This window comes from Microcebus murinus, chromosome X, assembly GCF_040939455.1.
Source record: "Microcebus murinus isolate Inina chromosome X, M.murinus_Inina_mat1.0, whole genome shotgun sequence".
Taxonomy (NCBI): domain Eukaryota; kingdom Metazoa; phylum Chordata; class Mammalia; order Primates; family Cheirogaleidae; genus Microcebus; species Microcebus murinus.
Window position 1 is genome coordinate 47,374,704 of NC_134136.1, and position 21,557 is coordinate 47,396,260.

At 40.4% G+C, this 21,557-nt stretch overlaps 1 protein-coding gene across 2 annotated transcripts in view; it reads right to left on the minus strand.

Moving 5' to 3' along the window:
* Positions 1 to 19,495, minus strand: part of LAMP2 (lysosomal associated membrane protein 2) — a 35,709-nt gene extending 16,214 nt beyond the window's left edge. For both annotated transcript variants that reach the window (XM_012739013.3, XM_012739005.3), the window contains exons 1-4: positions 19,238 to 19,495; positions 6,731 to 6,849; positions 5,234 to 5,453; positions 1,194 to 1,352 (exon numbers count right to left, since the gene is read on the minus strand). In XM_012739013.3, the coding sequence (XP_012594467.2) occupies positions 1,194 to 1,352; positions 5,234 to 5,453; positions 6,731 to 6,849; positions 19,238 to 19,469 (730 nt within the window). In that variant the 5' untranslated portion in view covers positions 19,470 to 19,495. The remainder of the gene's footprint in view (positions 1 to 1,193; positions 1,353 to 5,233; positions 5,454 to 6,730; positions 6,850 to 19,237) is intronic.
* Positions 19,496 to 21,557: the final 2,062 nt, after the last annotated feature.

Below are 21,557 nucleotides of genomic sequence, written 5' to 3' on the forward strand. Positions count from 1 at the left end.
TGACTTCACTACAAAGCAATATATCAATGTAGCAAAATTCTACTTGTATCCGTGAATATATACAAATAAAAGTAAATGGAAAAAAATAAAAATAAAAAACAGACTATTAAAAAAAAACAAAATTCAAGATTGGAACATAAAAATCTAATATCTAAGCTTTGGTCTTGGAACTGCTAAAGAGCTGATGATCAAGCTATTTGAGGACCTGTTCAAACAAAGATTAGGTTTTATCAGCTGAAAATGTTATGGATACAGCCTTTTAAAAGACCATTCTAGGCCGGGCGCGGTGGCTCACGCCTGTAATCCTAGCTCTCTGGGAGGCTGAGGCGGGCGGATTGCTCAAGGTCAGGAGTTTGAAACCAGCCTGAGCAAGAGCGAGACCCCGTCTCTACTATAAATAGAAAGAAATTAATTGGCCAACTAATATATATACAAAAAATTAGCCGGGCATGGTGGCGCATGCCTGTAGTCCCAGCTACTTGGGAGGCTGAGGCAGCAGGATTGCTTGAGCCAGGAGTTTGAGGTTGCTGTGAGCTAGCTGACGCCACGGCACTCACTCTAGCCTGGGCAACAAAGCGAGACTCTGTGGCAAAAAAAAAAAAAAAAAAGACCATTCTAGCCGGGCATGGTGGCTCATACCTGTAATCCTAGCACTCTGGGAGGCCGAGTCGGGTGGATCACTCAAGGTCAGGAGTTCGAAACCAGCCTGAGCAAGAGTGAGACCCCATCTCTACTAAAAATAGAAAGAAATTAATTTGCCAACTAAAAATATATAGAAAAAGTTAGCCAGGCATGGTGGTACATGCCTGTAGTCCCAGCTACTCGGGAGGCAGAAGCAGAAGGATTGCTTGAGCCTAGGAGTTTGAGGTTGCTATGAACTAGGCTGATGCCACGGCACTCACTCTAACCTGGGGAACAAAGTGAGACTCTGTCTCAAAAGAACAACAACAACAAAAACCCAAAAGACCATTCCACAACATGTACAGTATAACTTTAAATTGAAAGTTTCACAAGAATAAGAATTGTTATTATTTATAAAAACTTTACAGCCTAGTAGAAGCTATGAATAAGCCTTAATATATATAATTTACATAATATATAAATGCTTTCAGATAATTTCAAAGAAAGCTACCTGGTATACTCTAATCTTAAATTAGGATCCAAGTATAGAAATATATACTTTAAGTACTCACCTTCTGTGCTCACTGTGCCATTTTGGACAAAAGCTTGTACAAGAACATCCCAATAGCGCTGGACAAGATTGTTGTTTTCTAAATTTAACAAACTATTGCATCTAAAGATGACATTCAATGGAATTTTGATTGCCAGATGTTCATAAACAGTAACAATTCCTACAAAATGAGATTAACAATGGCTGTTTCCAAGAAGGTAGGAGAAAAGTGGTAAGATTAAATATATTTATATAGGCTTTCTTCTCCTTCTCTCTGCCTGCCCTCCCCGCTCCCCGAAGTGACAAAAGGTATGGCACGCTCAAGGGAATGATAAATGCACTGTGACTGAAACATAAGGAGTAGGGGGAAAAAATCGTTATTAAGGAGATTAAGGGATTAAGAAGGAAAGACAAGTTGCAAATGGTCACACTTTGAAGCATCTTCTAACTAAGGACAGTGTGGGCTTTTTCTTTCTTTCTTAGCAGTAGAGGGCTAGCCTCAGTTTTTAAAGCAGGAAATAACACAAATATAATTTATTTTAAGGAAGATAGCAAATTTGTAGGGGAGAGGCAGAGGAGAAAACTTTTCAGGGAATCCACTTGAGAGGGAAACGAGTTATAAGGCTGATGGCCTGGTTAAGGTGAATGGTGAAGGAGAGTTACCTAAACTCAAGATAGTGAGGGATAGTAAGAGGAGAGCAAAGAAGCCAAATTGAGAACACCTATCTAAGGTAAAATCGACATGACTTAGTGACTATATGTAAGGAAGCAGCAGAGATGGGTTAATCACAGATTTTATAATAAATCCTTATTTTTCTGCTAATATCCCAAAACAGCTTATATTAACTCTAATGAGCTTATAGAACCTCTTCCTGGGTGGAATTTAAAGACTATTCCATTTTCTATACAGAGTTTTTGTTAGCATGCCTATAGCGAAACTTCAAAAGACTATGATTAATCTTATCTACCAAAATGGTTTAGTTTCTTTTGGAGAAGCAGCAAGAAAGGAAGGTATTCAAGGTCCTTAATATAGGCTGCCTTCTGTATCTCTCCATCATGTAGCAAGCAGCCAGTTAATGCTGCCTTGGCACCCCCTAATGGCCAAAAGAATTTTTTTAAACCAATGAACTAGAACATTTTTCCCCAAATCACTTCTCACCGATAACAAAAACAAATAGATAGGTAAACTGGCTGTATATAGATAGACCTTAAAAGCAAATGAGTAAAAAAACAAGTTGCAGACATATTGGAGTTACGTTATGAAACTATGTACGTTTTTAAACTATGTATTGTTTATGAACATGTACTTATGTAGTAAAAGATAAACACATGGACAGGAAGGCTACACCCAAAATTTATGAGAGTGGTTGCCTCTCAGCAGGCAGGGAGGAAAACGGGTCTGGGGAGTGAGGCCAAAGGAAACCTCAAGTGTGTCTGCAAGATTTTATTTCTTTAAACAAAGAAAAAGATGAAGCAAATATACAAAATGGCATTTGTTAATTGTGCGTAATGGATACATGTGGATCTGTTATATTATTCTCTATACTTTTCTGTATTTTAATCATAAAAATGTTTTTAAAAAGAAAACAGCAGCTTCAAAGTTACTTCAATTACCGGATGCCTAAACATAAATTAGTATCTTGAAACACTGAATTATTTCAAAAACAATTATCAACAGTCCATTTAAGGAAGCCATTTTAAATTTCAAATAGTTTCAAATATCTTATTATATAAAAGCTAGTATTAAAAAAGTAATCCTCCCTTCTTTAAAATAAACTGGGGGTGAGAGAAGTGTTAACATTTTAGAGTCCATAGTTTTTTTACCCAATGATGTGAGATTAAACCCTTCCTCCTGTTACTGCTGCCTCGTTGGTCCAGGCATTTATTATTACATCAGCCCTTGATTACAACAGCCTCTTAATCTAGCATCTCTGCCTGTAGTCTCCTCACTTCTAAATCAATCCTACAGAATATTCATTATAAACTACTGTCTCTGCTTTTGTTCTATCAGTTTCCTGCTTTAAAAACCTAACATGGTTTCACAGTGCCTACTCCATCAAGCTAAATGCCTTTCCTTGGCTTCCAAGGCCCCCTATCATTTAGGTCCACTGCACTCAGCCACATTTATTTTCCCTCTGCTACACACACAGCCTCTATTTTAATCAGACAGCTGCGTACATTATGCTTCCCCCTGCTGGAAACATCTTGCTCAAAATCCTGTGCTTACTCAAGTTCTACCATTAGCCAGAGTTTCAGCTCAGGTCCTACTTCTCTACCATGTTTTCTCACTCCTCCAACACACACCGACCTCTCCTTTCTGCTCCTAATCAGGATGACTTGTGGGAACATTTTTACATCATACACTCTTAACCATAGGGATCCACAGATGGGATCAGGGACTATGTTTCATATGCAAAGCTGACAGTTTGGTTTTTCTGAGAGAGATGGTCTGGAACTTTCTTTACATTGTCAGAAAAAACTTATGAACCATCTATTCCCTCAAACAAAAACACAAACAACAAAGTCAGACTGAGCTCAATGTTTTCCAATTTTTCCATATAACTTGGGAACACAATTTAGCTTCTCCAACTAGTTTTTAAGCTCCTTGAAAGTGAGGGGCAAATCTTACATAGTTCTGAAAGACAATGCAGGGCACAAGGATAAATATATAAAACAGCCAATAACCACTTGCCTTAGTTATCCTCTCAAACTAAGAGATGAGTAAAAAGAAAACTAGGATTTCATTTCCAAGTCTCAATCTGCAATACTGCCCAAGTTTTACGTGAACTAATTCACTTCTGGATCTTTAATATATGATCTTTTCATATCCGTAAGTCCAAATTAGTTATTAATCCCCAGGTCTAGGCAACGAAAGCCCATCTACCTGTGTTTCTGGGGTCAGAATGAAATGCTATCTGTGAGAAGAGCTAAGCTATTAATACTACAAACACCAGGTTAACCCAATTTCAATGGAGAAGAAGAAAAAACAGAATTATAACCCTAACAAAATTAAAATCTCCACTATCTATGCCTTTAAAACATTTTAATACACATTTCAGTTTTGGGGAATTACAAGAATGACCTAATTGCCAATGCTTTGCCAAGTTCATTTTGACCTAAAATTGTCTCAAAATAGCAGCAAATGTTGACTTTAGCCATTTTACAGTAGTTCCCCCCTCCTTATCTGTGGTTTCGCTTTCCCCAGTTTCAGCTACCCATGGTCAACCAATGTCTGAAAATATTCAATGGAAAATTCCAGAAATAAACAATTCATAAGTTTTAAATTACACACCATTCTGAGTAGCATGATGAAATCTCTCCCCATCTACTCCATCCCACCCATGACATGAATCATCCCTTTGTCCAGCATATCCATGCTGTCTATACTACCTGCCTATTAGTCACTTAGTAGCTGTCTCAGTTATGAGACTGAAAAAACATAGTATATACTGTATAGAGTTTGGTACTATCCGAGCTTGCAGGCATTTACTGGGGACCTTGAAATGATATACTCCCTATATAAGTGGGGACTACTGTACCTTTAATTAATCATCATTTACTTTTCAGGTAAGTCCTACCTAAATGGTAAAAAGTGAGGCATGTCTCCTAATCTCAGGTTACTAAACTTGTACACATTTTAAATTGCTATTAATAAAGTATTTTCTCATTCACTTGGTATGTTTAGTGCCCACTACTGAATAAAATAGTTACTTATTTAATAAATAATTTATTAGTTAATATTTAATAAATAATATTTATTTAATAGTATATGAATTCTATAGCTCAACAGACTTTACTTCAAATATCAAGCTCATTCACTTACCAGATTAGGGTAATACCTGGTACAGGAGTAAAGCACTCAAGCAATGACGGCAAATATCATCACTGAATCAAATAGGGTCGAGAGTGCTATGCATGGGGTTGGGTAAGGAGGGTATAAAGACATGAAGTTTCCATTCCAGTTAGGAAAACAGACATTCATAATGATTTTTTAAATTTTTTACATTATTATTATTATTAAAAAGCAAGAGAGGATAACACAAATGCAATTCTTAAGGTTACCTTTATCTTCGGCATCAGGAAATGTTGTTCTATTACTAGTATTGTAGGAAAATGAGATGCTGTCAATGGAATAAGAAGATGATGATGACACCATGGTAAAATTCACCATCCAGGAAATACTAGATCCAAACTGCACTGCTATTTTGGGACCATTCCGATCATCCCCACACATGCTTCCATTATATGTCACAGGGTCAAGGTCTGAAATGGTTACCGTTTTCTAAAAGAAATAGAAGTTTGAGGGTAAGAAACAAGCAGGCAGTAAGGAGCCCCAAGCATTTATATGGGGCGTGCCATGTCAGCCCAAATCACACATTCCCCATGGTCAGGTTGCCCTTTGCCTGGTTTGCTGTGTAAACCAGTCTCAGATTTTTCAACTACATACCAGTTCTCTGGACAGAATTCATGTATGTCTAAAAAGAAAAGGAAAACTAACCTAAACTGCTGTTCTTAAACTTATTTTTTTTAAAAATTAGTTTGTAAGTAGGCAGGACCTTAATGAAACCCCAAAGAAGGGAAATTTTTATTTATTTGTTTGTTTATTTATTTATTTATTTTATTTATTTATTTTTTTTTGAGACAGAGTCTCGCTTTGTTGCCCAGGCTAGAGTGAGTGCCATGGCGTCAGCCTAGCTCACAGCAACCTCAAACTCCTGGGCTCAAGCAATCCTACTGCCTCAGCCTCCCAAGTAGATGGGACTACGGGCATTCGCCACCATGCCCGGCTAATTTTTTGTATATATATTAGTTGGCCAATTAATTTCTTTCTATTTATAGTAGAGACGGGGTCTCGCTCTTGTTCAGGCTGGTTTCGAACTCCTGACCTCGAGCAATCCGCCCGCCTCGGCCTCCCAGAGAGCTAGGATTACAGGCGTTATTTATTTATTTTAGAGACAGGGCCTCACTTTGTCGCCCAGGCTACAGTGCAGTGGTACGATCATAGCTCACTGTAACTTCAAATTCCTGGGCTCAAGTGATCCTCCTGGCTTAGCCTCCCAAGTAGCTAGACCTGGCTAATTTATTTTTATTTTTTGTAGAGACAGCATCTTGCTACTTTGCCTAGACTGGTCTCGAACTCCTAGCCTCAAGCAATCTTCCTGCCTTGGCCTCCCAGAGTGCTGGGATTATAGGCATGATCCACCATACCCAGCCAGATTTTATTAATAATAGCAAGCTATTTTAAAAAGGGTAAGCTTTGGTGTTAGTACATTTTAAACATAATACAGAAGTAGTTAGACCTGCATACCATATAGTCTTGAGTTCATTTGCCCTTAACCAACTTCAAGAAAAACTCCAAAGAATCAATGAATCAGAAGAAATATTCATTCCAACACTAAACAGAATAACTTCAAGTGTGTATGTTTAAAATAAAAAATACATAGTTTAAGTGTTAAGTCAGTTAACACGAAATTTTATTTATATACATGTATCTAAAGGAGAAAAAGAGAATTAAATTGCTACCATAAAAATCAAAGAAAAAATAAACAATTTACTTACATAAGTTTTGTTTGTAGTTTCATACTTTATTGTAAAGTTCATATGCCATTTTGCATAAAGGCAAGTGGCTTTTCCTGAATCTGTCAAATTAAGTTCCAATGCATAAGACCGCACAACTCCTGGATTTAGTTAAAAAAAAAAGATAAGATTTTAAAATTATACTACAAAAGTATATATATATATAAAGAAACAAGCTCTATCCAACACTGAAGTTTAACCAGCTCTAAAATGAAACAAAGTATTTTTAATATATATGGTGTCCTGGTGATTGGTTTTCTTTGTATTTTTAATGGAATCCTATTAATAAAGTTAGCACTACCTCTTCCCAAAAGAATGGTTACCAGACCTAAGATGCTTAGGTAATGGTACAGACTGATGACATTTGCCTTCTGCCTCTTGCCTTCTGCCTCCTAATAATCGTTTCCACATTTTTCTGTCCCTTGGAAGTTTTGTTTTAGGCAATTATAGTTTGCCTGTTAGGAGGGGTTTTTTTTTGGTTTTTTGTTTGTTTGTTTGAGACCTGTCTCAAAAAAAAAAAAAAAAACAAAACAAACACTCTGTTGCCCGGGCTAGAGTGCCCTGGCGACAGCCTAGCTCATAGTAACCTTAAACTCCTGGGCTCAAGCAATCCTCCTGCCTCAGCCTCTCGAGTAGCTGGGACTACAGGCAAGTGCCACCGTGCCTACCTAATTTTTTCTATTTTCAGTTGTTTGGCTAATTTTCTTTCTATTTATAGTAGAGACAGGGTCTCGCTCTTGCTCAGGCTGGTCTCAAACTCCTGGCCTTGAGCGATCTGCCCACCCTGGCCTCCCAGAGTACTAGGATTACAGGCGTGAGCCACCGCACCCAGCCTTTTTTTTTTGTTTTTTTAAGAGACAGGGTCTTGCTCTGTCACCCAGGCTGGAGTGCAGTGATACAATCATAGATTGCAGCCTCTAACTCCTGGGCTCAGGTGATCCTCCTTGCCTCAGTCTCCCAAGCAGCTAGGACTACAAACGTGAGCCATGGCACCCAGCCAGGACTTTTGTTTTTCAAGGTAAGTAAGGTAAGGGGAAGCCTGGTAGGGGCATTAAATTCCTGCCCCTCTCAAACCAGCTGGGGAAACATTCTCTGCAAAAATAATGATATGCTTGACTAAGCTGAGTAAGTTCCTGAAAAAACAAAAAAAGAGAGAGAATTTAAATTTTTATAATTAAAAAAAATAATGATAGATCTGGTGTTCTGTGGTCTTGTCTAAAATCCTGTTGCAGGTGGCTGGGCGTGGTGACTCATGCCTGTAATCCTAGCACTCAAGGGAGGCTGAGGCCAATTGCTCAAGGTCAGGAGTTCAAAACCAGCCTGAGCAAGAGCGAGACCCTGTCTCTACTATAAACAGAAAGAAATTAATTGGCCAACTAAAAATATATAGGAAAAAATCAGCCGGGCATGGTGGCACATGCCTGTAGTCCCAGCTACTGGGGAGGCTGAGGCAGGAGGATTGCTTGAGCCCAGGAGTTTAAGATTGCTGTGAGCTAAGCTGATGCCATGGCACTCTAGCCCAAGCAACAAAAGTGAGACTGTGTCTCAAAAAAAAAAAAAAAAAAAAAAAAATCCTGTTGCAGGCTACATGACCTATGACACACAGATGTCTTTCCAACTATTTTATTATGATGTGATAAGATGTCGGACAGCTCTTTTGAAGCATGCAATCACATGATCAAAGAAGCAGAATTGCAAAAGACTATTAAAGCCATAAGAAAAAGGTTAATTTTTATAAATGCAAAGTTTATCACTTTGTTCCACTTTAAAACTAAATTGATTAGAAAAGCTTTGAGACAGTCTGCCCTGTTTGAAAAAAAAAAAAAAAAAAAAAGAAAAGCTGATGAATGTTTTGACATAGACTCAAAGTGACTTCCTAAATTCTCAACCTGCTACCTCTTGAGGCAGAGAGACCTTACAGAGACAGAAAAGCCTTGGGACTTTTCAGCTAACTCTTGGGACTTTTCGGCTAACTCAAGTCTAATCTTCTATACTTAAACGTAGTAACATTACCTATTAAACTGAAGAGCCCAAGAACTTAAAATACTAACTCAGAGGGGGAAAAATATGCCAGCAAATGCAACAGCAGCATACATATTGGGCAACCACTTAAGGGTTTTCTTCACTGTCTCACACATTACCCAAAGGATAAGCTGTTTCCTGTTAAAAAAGCTGCATGTCCTTTAATGATATCTGAGCAATCCAGTGTCATCTACAGGCAGGGACATGCTATAGACTGTACAGAAAAATGTCCTAAGAGAAATACCAAGAAGGCGTGCCTCAGCAACAGCTTTCAAGTTGTACACAAGAGCCTACCGACATGCTCTGGAGACCTGGCTGCCTTGGCATGCCTGAACATTATGCTGAAGCTTGCAGTTACTGACAGTGACTAAATGCATTGGCTACGGCTCAAAAAGACCTTGTGAGGCCTAAGTAGGTTTTATGACCATTCTTTTATAAGTACAATACGGAAGAGAGCTGTCATACTAATGCAAGGCTACCCTGCAGTGGTGCTGAGAATACCAACTTACAATTTTTCTCATCCACTGGAGGTTTACTTTTTATATGCAGTCTCTCTTAGTCTTGTTTAAAGTCCCTAGCTTTAGCATATTATTTTCCTTGTATTCAATGCATTCAAAAACTATTAAAAACCAAGAAAAGCCTCATATGTATTAATCATTTTCTTTCCAAAGATATTAGAGCAATAGGAAGAAAATCATGTAAAATAGTAAATAGGATCAATGTGTTCTGAGGTATGAGAACTGAAATTTTATGAAGGAGAAGGCACAGGCTGTCCTTCAAATTTATCACTTGAAATAAAATTCAAGATAGTCTACCCAGGGGCCCATAAATGAGAACTGGGAAATGCCCTGAGGGCTCCCGCACACTGGTTCCACTCCCTTCACAGCCTTTCTGCCAGGAAGAGGGATTCCTTCCACTTCCCTGTCCTTACCTTCAACTGTACAGGGATCACTTTTATGCAGATATCTCTCACCTCAAACTCAACAATTCCCAAACTAAAATTCATTTTTCTACTTCCTCCAAACGAGTCCCCTCCTCAGCCTCTCTAGCTCTAAATGAAAGGAGAGATCAATCACTCAGGCTTGGAAGTTTTGGAAATAGTTTCTACTTCATTCTCTTCAGAAAGTCCTCCTTTTTCCTGAAAATTCTCTCTTAAATCCAACCTTTGCCTTTTAGTTCTATTCCCAATTTACCACCCCACCCCTAAATTAGGACAGACACCTACTAGCCACCCCCAGAAGTGCTGCCAGCTTAATAGTCTTAAATACCATTTCCTTTTAGGATACTTTCTTATTCAAAAACTTTTACTGCCTCCAGAATTCCCATATTTAATTTAAATTGCTCTGCCTCTACCTGACTTTCAAAGTAATCCTTAATCTTGTCCCACCCTATTCCTTAAACTTTTCTCAAACCATTTTCCCAGAACACACCCTTTAATCCGGTTAAACTTGTTTCTACTGGACCCAAATGCTATACTCCATTCAGCCTCTGCCCCAGGCTTCTGTTGTTCCTAACACTTGAAATCCACTTTCTTCTACTGACCTAAATGTTCACCTCCAGATGGATTTTCCTCTCTTTTTGGTGGTCCAAAATCTGAAACCTCCCCTCTTTGTTACAATTTCTGGCAGATGTCACCATCTACTATAAAAGCTGAAAATGTTGGATACTTGCTTTCCCAGCCTCCCTTGCAGCAAGGAGGAGCACTTATGCTAGGCTCTGCCTAAGAGACTGAATAGGAGAGCTGCAAATGGAAGTGGGGTGATGGGAGGGTGGGGTGGAATAGCTACAGCAGGATAAAGCTCCCAGGCAACAAGGCCAGCAGAGTAAGCTGAAGTTTCAGGCTTGACAGTGGTAGTGAAGTTCAGTGGCAGGGCTTGGAGTACTGAATCACGCTTTGGGCTATACAGCCAAGAGTGGCAGTAATTCCCACTTACCCAATATACATTTTTTTTTTTTTGAGACGGGAGTCTCACTTTGTTGCCCAGGCTAGAGTGAGTGCCATGGCGTCAGCCTAGCTCACAGCAACCTCAAACTCCTGGGCTCAAGCGATCCTACTGCCTCAGCCTCCCGAGTAGCTGGGACTACAGGCATGCGCCACCATGCCCGGCTAATTTTTTCTATATATATTAGTTGGCCAATTAATTTCTTTCTATTTACAGTAGAGATGGGGTCTCGCTCTTGCTCAGGCTGGTTTCGAACTCCTGACCTCGAGCGATCCACCTGCCTCGGCCTCCCAGAGTGCTAGGATTACAGGCGTGAGCCACTGCGCCAGGCCATGTTTGCAGTTATTAAAAATGTATATTGGGCCGGGCGCGGTGGCTCACGCCTGTAATCCTAGCACTCTGGAAGGCCGAGGCGGGTGGATCGCTCAAAGTCGGGAGTTCGAAACCAGCCTGAGCAAGAGCGAGACCCCATCTCTACTATAAATTTAAAAAAGAAATTAATTGGCCAACTAATATATATAGAAAAAAAAATTAGCCAGGCATGGTGGCACATGCCTATAGTCCCAGCTACTCGGGAGGCTGAGGCAGAAGGATTGCTTGAGCCCAGGAGTTTGAGGTTGCTATGAGCTAGGCTGACGCCACGGCCCTCACTCCAGCCTGGGAAACAAAGCGAGACTCTGTCTCAAAAAATAAATAAATAAATAACGCAATCATTTTATTGGTATGTAATATACATATAGGAAAGTACAAAGCATAACAAATTAAGTGAAAAGTGCACGTAACATGGAGTATAAAACTCAAAGCATTTCACAAACTGAACCCACTTGTATCAAGAAACAGAACTGTTACAAGTACAGCTGACCTTTCAACACAGGTTTATGTGAGCCCATTTATACACAGATTTTCTTCTACCCCTGAGAAAGCAAGACCAATCTATCCTCTTCTTCCTCCTCCTTATAATTTTCTTAACAACATTTTTTCTCTAGCTTACTTTATTGTAAGAATACAGTATATAATACATATAACATACAAAATATGTGTTTACCAACTGTTTATGTTGTTGGTAAGGCTTCCAGTCACAGTAGGTTATTAGTAGTTAAGTTTCTGGGGAATCAAAAGTTACATGTGGATTTTCAACTTCGCAAGTGGTCAATGTGCTTAACCCCTCTCCCCTCCCACCCACCCCCGTGTTGTTTAAGGGTCAACTGTACTCCCAAAGCCCCCTTGTTTCCCTTTCCACTTACTATTCCCCTCCCAAGGCTAGCCACTATCCTGACTTCTAACAGTATAGATTAGTTTTACCTGTTTTTCAAGTTGATATCAATGGAATCATTCACAATGCTCTCTTTTGTGCCTGGCTTCTTTCACTCAATATTATGTTTTGTGAGATTCACTCATGTTGTGCGTAATTGCAATTTATTCATTCTCGCTGCTGTATAGCTTTCTATTATCGGGTGAATACTACACTACTTATCTACGCTACCACTGATGGGCATTTGGATAGTTTCCAGTTTGGTTCTATTATAAATGCTGCTGTACACACTCTTGCCCACATTGGTAAACGAATGTATATGTGTCTGTTGGGTATATAGCTAGGAATAAAATTATAGGGTCAAAGGGTATGCCATATGTCCTGACATCTTTTTAATAAATTCCTTTTCTGCTTCGAATAGATCAGATTGTGTCCTGCTTGAAATTAAGAATCTGAACTGACATGCTATCCATTTTTTAGCAGCCATTTTCTCCACAAGGCTTTTCTTGACTATAAAAGCCCTCAAGGAGCAGTCATAATGCATATTGCCACATTTCAGTATGTCTTATAAGATCCTGAATTATTCAGTTATTTTATACCAGTAAAGTCCATCGCCCCTACTGTCATAAGTTCCAAAACAGCAGTTTTCAACTGTCACTTCACAACAAACTGGTATGCCATGGTAAATTATAGTATACAGCATGTAATTTGTTACTAATAAAAAAAGTACCAAAGTCTGTGAGTGAATGATATATATGGATAGATTCAAGATATTATCTTTTGATAATATTTCTGTCACTCATTTGAATTCCAATATGCTCCCTTGATCGGATGATCTTATCTATGCCACAGCCCCTAGCAATGTGCCTTTTATATGAATGTCATCTGTCATGGTGTCATGGTGGGGGAGATCATGTCTATTACTTTTCCTCTATCTCCTATCATTCCTAAGAGTGCTGAATACATATTAGATTTTCAATAAATACTGATTATATCAAGGTGAAAACACCTGTAATAAGGACCTGAAATTTAGCTTAATCTAATTACACGAAGACCAGTCTTTTAGCTCTTCCGAATCTTGAACCTATCAGTCTTCTGGATACTCCCTCAAACCCCATATCACGTTTTTCCTCAATAAATTTTGACGTGAATTTCAAGTTAGGAATAATGCTTTTCCCATAAGGTAGGCTTGCAGTTGAAATGCTTACACTTTGGTAAAAAGTCTCTAGCAAGCAATTTCCACCCCTATTGCTGTGTTTGATTTTAGAACAACCAAGCCATTTTCGTTTAAAAGGCTTCATGTCATTAAAAATCCATAGATGACTATATCCTAGCCTAGAGTGTACAATTGCTGAGCTGAGAGTTTATTCTCCAAAAAAAAGAGGCATGCCTCAAAATCAACATTCTCAAAGTCAAATATCCTCTCAATCCTGTTTACAAAAAGGTCATTATAGGTTGTTTTAGAACTCAGACCTTATTTTCCAAGCATAAGACAGTGCAAAAAGTGGCTAGGTTTTTATATTTAATAAATCTATTTGACCCAAAGTGTAGCTGAAAAAAAATACACATCTACAAACAAAATTGAGGGTGGGAGAAGAATGTAATACTAGTGATAAAACTAACAAAAAAACAAACAATGATCTAAGAGGCAATATAATGAGGTGATTAGGAGCCTCCATTCCTGGAGTTGAAGAGCTATAATTTGAATCAGGCAGTTCAACTTACTAGCTGTAAGATTTTGGGTAGGTTACTCTTGCTCAACACTATAGTGTGTAAGTTCTTTGAAAGCATATAAACGGAAAAAAAAAAAAAGCATATAAACGCTTCAGAATTAAGAGAACTTTGCCAAGAAAGTTAGATTCTAATTTACAAGCCACTCTTCTAGTAAACACAGCACCTAAAGGAATCTTTCCCAACTTTTAGGTTTATGTTTATTTTCATCATATTAAGTTCTGGACTCTTATCCTCACACTCATCAATACAGAATGATGTTGAACAAAAAGGTCCTTTTAAAAATCAGGACATAGATACACACAGTACCTATTTACTCTTTCTTTTCCACTCAGAGTGAGGGTTTTCCTATAGGTTTAAGTCAGACTAACTGTTCCTCGTTTACATTCATAATAATACATACACTCACTGCATTCGGTTACTTATACTCTTGCTTTTTGGTAAGTCTCTTAAACAGAAAAAGAATAATATGATTTTAAGCTAAGAATGTTAAACACATGAAAAGGAGCAGTAAAAATTAATAAAAATATGATTTTTAGGCTACAAAATGACTTAATTTTTTTTTTTAAGGTCAGAGAGTGGGTAAGGAAACAAGATTGAACGCTCCTCAACTAATGGAAAGCGCTTATTGCTGAGCGCTGTTTGGCAAACCTCCACAATTCTATCGCAATGCACACCAGGATACCAACAAGTACTTATAAAGTACACTTTTGGATCTAAGGGATCTCTGATCACTTTAATATGAAATTATGATCGGAATGCTTTTGTAACTACAGGAAGAAGAGCAGCCTTCCTGCACCAAGGGTCACCTAAGTCTGCTCCAGTGCTGCAAAATAATCCCTGGTTACAGACAAAATCCACCCAAGGGTATAGGGGAAGGAAGTTGTTCCCAAGGGAAATATTTGAATATCTATAATCCTATCACACATGATAACCAATGACTAACAGACTAATGACAAACCTGTCCTTTCGAGTGTCTCTATTATAGTTAGCATAATTTTGACAGAACTTTGAAATCAAAGTTATCAGTTAAATGATACGTGGTAAGGCTACAGAAACATCTCCTGCTTACTTTCTCTCTTTCAGACTGCCTCTAAATAGAGAGATATTGGTTCTTTGTGAAAACTGAACTCTCCTCACCAAGGACCTCCTATTTTTGCATATTACCCTCCATGACTAGGGAGGTATATCTGAAGGGTGCAGCTAAGAGATTAGTGTTACTATATGGGATTATACTTTAGTAAATTGGTTTATATAATAATTATCTGTACTGCTTAGAATTGATCTTGAAGTTCTCAATCCAAAGACACAAAAGAACTTCTTGCAAAATGTCATTTTAGGTTCAAGGAAGAAAAAGGAAAGCAAGTTAGTCTAGTACACCATCATATCCCCAATGCCCTTGACAAAAATTTACCAAGGGTTAACCAAGCATCAGGCCCTATGCTAGGTAAGCAGTGGGAAATAACAGTACATAAGATAGTCACTGTTCTCAGAGACTAATAAGGTATGGCAGACTTGACTGGAACTGGCAGAAAAAAGAGTGGAAAATAGGCTAGCATACTAACCTAAGAATTTGGGAATGACAAGATTTATTTCTATTCCCCCGGTGGTCACATGGCTGGCCTCCTTCCAATACTCGGGTCTCTGCCCAAATGTCACCCAATAAAGGAAGGCCCTTTGACTACAAAATATATATTAAGAAGGTCATCTCCCATCACTCACCCCCATCATCTATTCATTCTCCTTCCTCATTACCTGCTTAATTTTCTTTGCAGTGTTTATCACAATCTAACATTACATTATTTATCTGTGGGGCTATTGTCTTCCCCCACTAAAACGTAAGCTCCATGAAAGCAGGGACTTCATCTGTCTTATCCAGTGATCTGTCCCTTTCACCTAGTATAGTGGCTGGGACACAGTAAGCACTCAATAAACACCTGTGGGAGGGAGGGGCCCCTACCAGTGAAGTACACATGAAGAATATTCTATGAGGTCTTTCCCACCCAGAAAGCCTCAAACCAAACCAAAATAAAACAAAACAAAACAAAAACAAACAAAAAATGCCACACAAAACAGAAGTCAAGCATCAAGCTACTTAGAAGAATCAATATTTGGGGGGGTGGACACACTTGTAACTCCCACACGGGTGGGGCAAAGTCAATATATGTAACCTAAACATTTGTGCCCCCATAATATTCTGAAAAAAAATCAATAAGCACAGAAGAAGCCTGAAATGTATGATGTCACAAAGGGAATATAATTAGGCGATGATGTTAGGAAAGGATTTTCATCCACTACCTTCTTTATGATGCCTCTGAATCATAGTTTTTCTTCAGAAAGTTCTCTGGTCAGTTATAATTCATTCAAATAAATATCAGCATAATTTAATCTCTATGACAAAGACCAATACGTAGCCTCTAAGAATCCTTTTCTATGCTTACTGCTAAAGCAGCTATTTTTAAAAAGCTATGGGTGGAGCTGGGATAGAGATAAAGTTACAAAGCGAAACTGGCACAACTAGAGCACCAATGCTAATGAGACTATAAATTCAGGACAGATCTTCCTTTACTGGCACCTTCTACAGCTGCGGTCCCCAACCCCTCCCGCCCCCCCCCACCCCCACCCCCCCCCAGACTGGGCTGCACAGCAGGAGGCAAACGACAGGCTAGGGAGGAGCAAAGCCCCACCTGCACCCACACAGCCACTCCCCAGTCAGATCAGCAGCAGTGCGTCAGACACAGGAGTGCAAACCTGACTGCAAACTGTACATGCGAAGGATCCAGGTTGCATGCTCCCCATGAGAATCCAATGCCTGATGATTTGAGGTGGAGCCAGGTGGCAACACCTCCCATCAACATTCCCCCTTCCCCACCCCCTTTTATGGAAAAACTTTCTTCCATGAAACTGGTCCCTGCTGTCAAAAAGGTTCGAGAAGGCTGCTCTACAGTATTCAGGCATAGTTCTAGGTACATAGTAGGTACTTTACCAATATTTATGAATTTTTCAAAAACCTATTCTTGGTATCCATTTTGATACAGAAAAGTAACATGTAAACCCCACCAAAAAACTACTAAATTCTTAGGATAAAAAGCCATATGGGAGGACTTTGAGCTCCACACTGAACCAAGAGCTGTCAGAAAAAGCAGCTGTATAGAAAGATGGTTTCTATTTCATCCTGGAACCTTTTTAAAAATCGGATCTACGTATATTACTAACTTTACTCCTCCAAATCCTGCTCTGAACTTGGAGGTGGAGGGAATCAATCTTGGAAATCTTCCAAGAGGATGAATCTAGTTAGTCCTGATCAATAAATGGCAAACTAGCAGATGAGCTGATGGTTCTTTTATGTGTTTCTTTTTGCCTGTTTATTTTCTGCAATGAGCAAGCATTGCTTTTGTAAAAATAAAACAAAAAAGCTTTCATTAAAAAACAAAAAAAAATATAATGACATGAAAGCCAACAAGTAGGACAACTATTATTTTTCTTCACTTTCTCTAAACAATAACTGTGTTGTATTTGTGCACAGATTCAATTGGCAGGGAAGTACTGTTTAACAGATGCCTTGGTCAGATGTGTTCTAGTCACTGATAAGGTACTTTCCGTTGTAAACAATCCTCTCTTAGGGTCAGCTGACCCTCACTCAGTAAGTGCTTCACAGTACAGTTAAGGCTTCAAATTAAGTGTTCAAGAAAAGCCTCATGGCCTCCTTTCAGAAGTACTACAGAAGAGTTTCCTGCACCCTGTGAACAGCTGGACTAGACCAGGAATTTGCAAACCTTTTGGTGTCAAGACCCCTTTACTCTTTTATCCACTGAGGATCTCACAGAGCTTCGGTTTATGTGAGTCTTATCTATCAGTAGTTACTGTATTATAGATTAAAACTGAGAAATAAATAAAACACAAGAACATCAGGAGCCATCAGAGTAGTGATGTCATCACACATTATGTAGCCTCTGGAAAACTCCACTGTTCACTGGTGGGAGGATGAAAGTGAAAAGGACAAATATCTTCTTAGTATTATTCTGAAGAGTTTTGATCTCACAGACCCCTGGAAAAGGTTCTTGAGAATCACTGGATTAGATAATCAAGAACCCTTCCAATGCTATGGTTCTGGGGCAGGGTTTCTCAACCTTGGTACTACTGACATTTTTGAGGCAGATAAATCTTTGTTGTGAGGGGCTGTCCTGTGGTTAGTAGGATGTTTAGCAGCATCCTTGAATTCTACCCACAAGATGCCAAAACAATCCCCCAGTTGTGACAGCCAAAAATGTCTCCAGATATGGCCAAATGTCCTCTGGTTGAGAACCCACTACTCTAAGGTGTTGATTTTATTCTACTGAAATGTCAATTGCAAAACATATACCTCCCACTGCCTTCTCAGACCCTTAATACGTCTATTTCCTCCCCACTCCCATCTGGGTCCGTTCCCTCTGTTCTTTTATTAGGTCACAAACAGCAACAGCCAGTGGGTACCAACAAGCACAGGATGAATAGGGTCAGGAAGAGAGACTCTGGCCAAAGTTCGCCTTTAGGCATTAAAGTTCTTAGGGACCCACTGCCTATTGGGGCAGAGCACAACTGGCCAACATTCATCCAGGCATTTTAGGACCTGGTCACAAACCCAGTCCTTAGCATGTTATCTACCCCGACCCCCCCAAAAAATGAGGTAATGGGCCAGTTGTGTGATGGGAAGAAGAAAACAAGATACTCTGAAGGCAAGGAGGTAGTACACAAAACTCAGATACATATACCACCCCAAAACCTCACTTCTGGGAGGCCCTCCCCACTGAAGTGTCTGGGGATTTTTTTGTCGGATCTGGCTGGAAGTAGCAAAACTGGCAGAAAACTGACATCCTCAACACCTCGAAAGTCAGATACTCACTCCCGTATTCTCCAAAGGTTGGGCCCAAGTTTTCTCTCCTGGAAATAGTCCCAGTTTCCTTAGGTTCCTTCACCCTGAAAACTGACTACCAAACTCAAATCCAGCATTATTTCTCATGTCTTGAATCACCCTTTCTCCACAACCTCAAATTCCCACCTACAAAATCCCCAACCCTGTCCCTGCCCCTTTGGCTCCACTGTCCAATCTGTCCCCCACCCACACATTTTCCCAAAGCTACTCAACGCAGGCACAGTCTCTTCCCTCCCAATTTTCTTTCTCGCCTCATAGTTTTTCCACCATCTTCAAAACTCTTCCCTGATCCCAGGAAACCAGGACTATCCTAATTGTCTCTGGCTCCTTAGTGTCTTCCCCAAGTTATTCCTTCCACCCCGACCTCCTCCACTCTTCACTCTTCCCTGCCAACGTCCACCCCCCTTTTATCTGCCCCTTCTTACTCTAATGGGCCCTTCTTCCCCACCGTCCCTCAGTCAGGCCCTCTCTAGGTCACTATTCGCCTCACTGGGCCAACAGCCACCGCCCAGTGTCAGCTGCCGAGCCTTTCAACCCCCTCCCCCGCGACCAGTCTCGCCGGTTGTAGCCTTTGAACCGGCGCCCCGGGCCCAGGCGGAGAGATTAATCAGGAGGGCCTGACAACTCACCCAGGGCAAGGCAGAACAGAACGAGCCCCAAGCCTGGAACGGGAGAGAAGCGGAAGCACACCATGATCCCGCAGAACAGGGGGCGGCGGCGGCGGCGGCGGCGGCGGCGGCAGCGGTGGCAACAAGAGCAGCACCGCCAGGGAAAAGGCTTGCTGGACCTGGGGCGGGAGCACCAGTGACCACCGACCACAACGCTGCAAAAGCCAGGAGTCGCCGCTTCAGCGCGAGTCATAAGACTAGGGGCGGGGCTCTTTCTTGCTCACAGCCAATGTCCGCGCTGGAAAGCGGCGAGAGGGGTGGTGATGTAGAGGCCGGTGGGCGGGGCGACCACGCCCTGGCTTTTTGGTTCACAATCATTCTTACGCTCCTAAAGAGATACGCGCGGACGGCATTTTCTAAGGCTGAAGAGAGGAGGAACTTTTGAGGGCTGTAGTTAGTAGATTATTTTCGTTTTGGCTCCTTGAGGAAGGACAGAATAATTTTGCTGGAGCAAAAACGGTTGCTAGGCATCTCAACGTAATACATACAAAAATAATACATGATTATTCTCCAAACACTGTTATTACCTATGCAGTTCATGCCATCAGATGGACGAGGGAGCTAGAGGGTAGTATGAAGACACTGACCGCCGGAGCAGGACGTGGTCTTGAAGTTCACATAGTTACAACACCCTGTTTCTCAGAAGGGGAAAGTAAGCTCAGCAACAAAAAGTTTCCTTTTTAAATATAGAAAGAAAACAATGAGAAAGAAGGACAAAGAGGAAAAAATAAAGATCATCCATATTCCTACTACCCAGAGAGAGACACTGTTAACATCATTTTATATACATATATATACACAATACATATATACACCTATATATTATTCCAGACGTTTTTCCTATGTATATACACACAAATATTCTGTAATGACTTCATACTAAACATACTGTTTGGTATACTTGACAGGTGAACAGACAAAACCTAAAATATTCAACAGATAAAAGCATTTAAAACCCATAAAAATCTCAAGTTAGAACAAAGCACTTAGTCTCAAATGTTAGTTTCCACAACGACATTTGGGGATTTTAAAAGACATTCAGATTCCTATACCTCATTCCCCAGAGATTTATTTTTTTTTTTTTTAAACAGAGTCTCGTTTTGTTGCCCAGGCTAGAGTGAGTGCCGTGGCGTCAGCCTAGCTCACAGCAACCTCAATCTCCTGGGCTCAAGTGATCCTCCTGCCTCAGCCTCCCGAGTAGCTGGGACTACAGGCATGTGCCACCATGCCTGGCTAATTTTTTCTATATATATTAGTTGGCCAATTAATTTCTATTTATAGTAGAGACGGGTCTTGCTCTTGCTCAGGCTGGTTTCAAACTCCTGATCTGGAGCAATCCACCTGACTCAGCCTGCTAGGATTACAGGCGTGAGCCGTGGCGCCCGGCCTTCCCCAGAGATTTTGAAACAGTAGGGCTGTGGCAGTCCTGTGACTCTTGTTTTCTTTTTTTTTTTTTTTTTGAGACAGAGTCTCACTTTGTTGCCCAGGCTAGAGTGAGTGCCATGGCGTCAGCCTCACTCACAGCAACCTCAATCTCCTGGGCTCAAGCAATCCTCCTGCCTCAGCCTCCCAAGTAACTGGGACTACAGGCATGTGCCACCATGCCGGGCCAATTTTTTGTATATATATTTTTAGTTGGTCAATTAATTTCTTTCTATTTTTGGTAGAGACGGGGTCTCGCTCAGGCTGGTTTCGAACTCCTGACCTTGAGCAATCCGCCCGCCTCGGCCTCCCAAAGTGCTAGGATTACAGGCGTGAGCCACCACGCCCGGCTTGACTCTTATTTTCTTTAACAAACACCCCAAAAGGTTCTGATTCTGTGGGCCATGGGCCACATTTTGAGAAACACTAAAAGAGAGCTTCAAAATAATCTAATCTAGGAGATCTTAATCTGAGGTCTATGAATGAGTTTAAGCAGGCAGTGTAGACGGTGTCAGTGAATCCGCAGAAATTACGTGGAACATTTATGCATGGGTATTTTTATGGGGAAGTTCATAGTTTTCATTAGTTCTCCACCCTAATCCCCACCCCAACACAAATATTAAGAACCACTGGCCGGGGGAGGTGGCTCACACCTGTAATCCTAGCACTCTGGGAGGCTGAGGCAGGAGGATCCGCTCAAGGTCAGGAGTTCAAAAGCAGCCTGAGCAAGAACGAGACCCCGTCTCTTACTCAAAATAGAAAGAAATTAGCCGATCAACTAAAAATATATAGAAAAAATTAGCCGGGCATGGTGGCACATGCCTGTAGTCCCAGCTACTCGGGAGGCTGAGGCAGGAGG